Here is a 2,693-nt window from a genome sequence, read left to right as displayed (position 1 = left end):
ATGTAGCATGTAGCAATTTTCCAGGTTTATTGAAAATCCCACTTCAAAATTCAAGTGAAATAAATAAATAAATAATAATAATAATAATGAATTTTATTTATAATGCAATTTTCTTAAACCCAAAAGCGCCAACTATACTTTGTTCCCAGGCACCAAAACAAGATGACCGAAATAATAATAATAATAAAAATAAAATAAACAAAAGTACACTGTAAAAATGCTGCTGCAATTAGTTATAACAACTTAAAGGGATAGTTAGCCCTTTTATAGTATAGTTTATAGTATGAATAATTTTAACAGACTTCTGTCCGCTTGTTCTGGCACACAACTTCCAGTTCTGCTGTCTTCATTTAACATGGCATGCAGCCAGATGTAGATTCACAAAATGACAAAAAATAAAAGTTATTACCATCCCTAAATAAAATGCTTTAGATGCAATGCACAACATAACAGTCAGCTTAATTATCAGAACTGACATAATAAAAGCTATGTACGTAACATTAATCTTGACAGATGTTTTCAGTTAAGTTCAAAGTGAGACAAACGGTTGCCTTTTACAGTTATAAATGTGAAAAGGGTTGTTTCCTGATTTTCAATGTGTCAAGGAGATATGGTTACAGTTGCTGAACATGTATTCAGTACTTACAGGTATAATATATACATCAGTATATTATATTACTACTTATTTTGCATGTTAGATGTTTTTGCATTAGTACATTTCATTCATTACATTGCTCAATAAACATGTGGAAATGCATTTTTGCAGAAAAATATTATTCCACTTACAATTTTCAAGCATTTAGAAACCACACACAGTATGTCTGACAACATATTTGAAATATAATTGTGCACCTTGTAAGAGGAAAGAACAAATACATTTTTCCCAAACAAAACAACTGTGCCAATTTTTAGACTAGAAATGTTCTGCAATCGTGTAGAGAGTTAACATTCTCTTTATTTTTTGCCGAAAGGCTCTGTCTGGAAATAATTTCACATTATTGCAATAACTAGCACTAGATTCCTTGATGCACCAGTTATCATAAATTTCACAAATTATTGCAAGTAACACATTGAATTAAAAGTGAAATTTTGAAGTCAAATAAGATTGAAATAGTATGTTTATTTGCAACTTTGAAAGATAATTTTCACATTGCAGGGCTCCAGACTGCGACCAAATGGTTGCATTTTGCGATGCGGGGCGGCTAATTTTTGTGAGCGGTCGCACTGGTGCGACCACCGCGTTGTCCAACTCATAAGCACTGCCATTTCTGTTGCATATGAGAAACAGCAAACGAAACGAAAGCTAAACTAAACAGCGCTACATTTCAGCTGCGCAGCACGGACCATTTATCAGCTCAGACCACGACGCAAACAAACTTGTCCGAGCTCAGAACAGCTTTACTCAGGAGCCAAAGTTGATTTCGTAACACTGTTACTGCATAGATGCAACAGTGCTGCGAGATCCAGTGAGAAGCGTTTGAATTCGCCGCACAATGATAAAGTTGCTGCGAGATCTGAGAATCATTCAAATTCTGCACATAATTCTCTGTTATAAACAGCGCTGACATACCTCAGGAAACCAGAAGCGGTAACGCTAACTATAACCATGGTGTTATGGTAGAAATAGTCGAATGCATTACATCATTCATTTCAGGGTTTGTACAACCTTTTGAGAGAGAAATTCAAGCACTTTTCAATGACTTTCAAGCATTTCACACAAATATTTCCAGCACTTTAAAACTGTTAAATGAGCCAGTTTGATTGTTATTTTCAATGGGATGACCAAAATATACTTTGTGGTAAACAAACACTTATGTAAAATTAAAAAAATACATCAAATCACAATTATAACGAGTAGACGGCAGCAGAGGAGCACTTATTAACTTATTAGTCATTCATTTATACTTTTTCTCTATATTTTGAAATGATAAAATCACTATTATAAAATATAAAATCATCAAGAAATCAGATTTTTTTTCAGATCACACATCAACACATTTTGTGTATGAAGTAAGAAAAGTCACAAAGTGCCTTGAAAAACCATCTTTTCTTCAATTTGCTGCTAAATCACACATAATCACTGAAGTTGGTCAGTTCCATATAATGGTACATTTAATAAGAGTGGAATATATAATTTTTCTATATAAAAATGTGATTTTGCACCTGTTACTGTTGTTAATAAAAGTACATTTTGTATGCATCTTAACTCAAGCTTAGTGCTTTACTGTCCGATCTGTATAAACAATAAACAAAAGAATAATAAGAAATAAACATGCAATATTATAAGTAACTGCACTTATTAATGCAAAACAATAGTAATTTTATGATTAAATGATCTATATTTTAATACTCCCGCAGGCCACCCCCAGTGCTGCCAAATCTGCTCCTGGCGCCACCATCTGTAGAACTTAGTGGCGCTGGTGCTACTGCTCTCAAATGTTAGTCTGGAGCCCTCCATTGTATGTGTTATTTGTCCAGTCCAATTTGAGTATCATCCTGACTTTTTTTTTAATGATTAAAAATAAGATGATAGCTGACCCATGATGTACGTTACCTGTGCAAGACTGACTATAATTCATAAATCTCTGAATGTCAGCATGTTTTTCTATGGTAAAGTGTAACTTTACCACCCTGTCCCACATTTCACCTTTTACATTTACATTTACATTTACATTTAGTCATTTAGCAGACGC

The 2,693-nt window shown here is 33.5% G+C and overlaps 1 protein-coding gene across 1 annotated transcript in view; it reads left to right on the top strand.

Annotated features, from left to right (window-relative positions):
- LOC107586689 (catenin delta-2-like) overlaps positions 1-2,439 on the top strand; it is a 183,323-nt gene extending 180,884 nt beyond the window's left edge. Inside the window, exon 6 of the mRNA XM_016274138.1 lies at positions 2,359-2,439. Coding sequence (XP_016129624.1) covers positions 2,359-2,405 — 47 coding nt within the window. The 3' untranslated portion in view covers positions 2,406-2,439. The remainder of the gene's footprint in view (positions 1-2,358) is intronic.
- Positions 2,440-2,693: the final 254 nt, after the last annotated feature.

This window comes from Sinocyclocheilus grahami, unplaced genomic scaffold (genome assembly GCF_001515645.1).
Source record: "Sinocyclocheilus grahami isolate Dianchi unplaced genomic scaffold, SAMN03320097.WGS_v1.1 scaffold85.1, whole genome shotgun sequence".
In the NCBI taxonomy this organism is placed as follows: Eukaryota; Metazoa; Chordata; class Actinopteri; order Cypriniformes; family Cyprinidae; genus Sinocyclocheilus; species Sinocyclocheilus grahami.
This window is presented reverse-complemented; position numbering and strand designations above follow the sequence as displayed.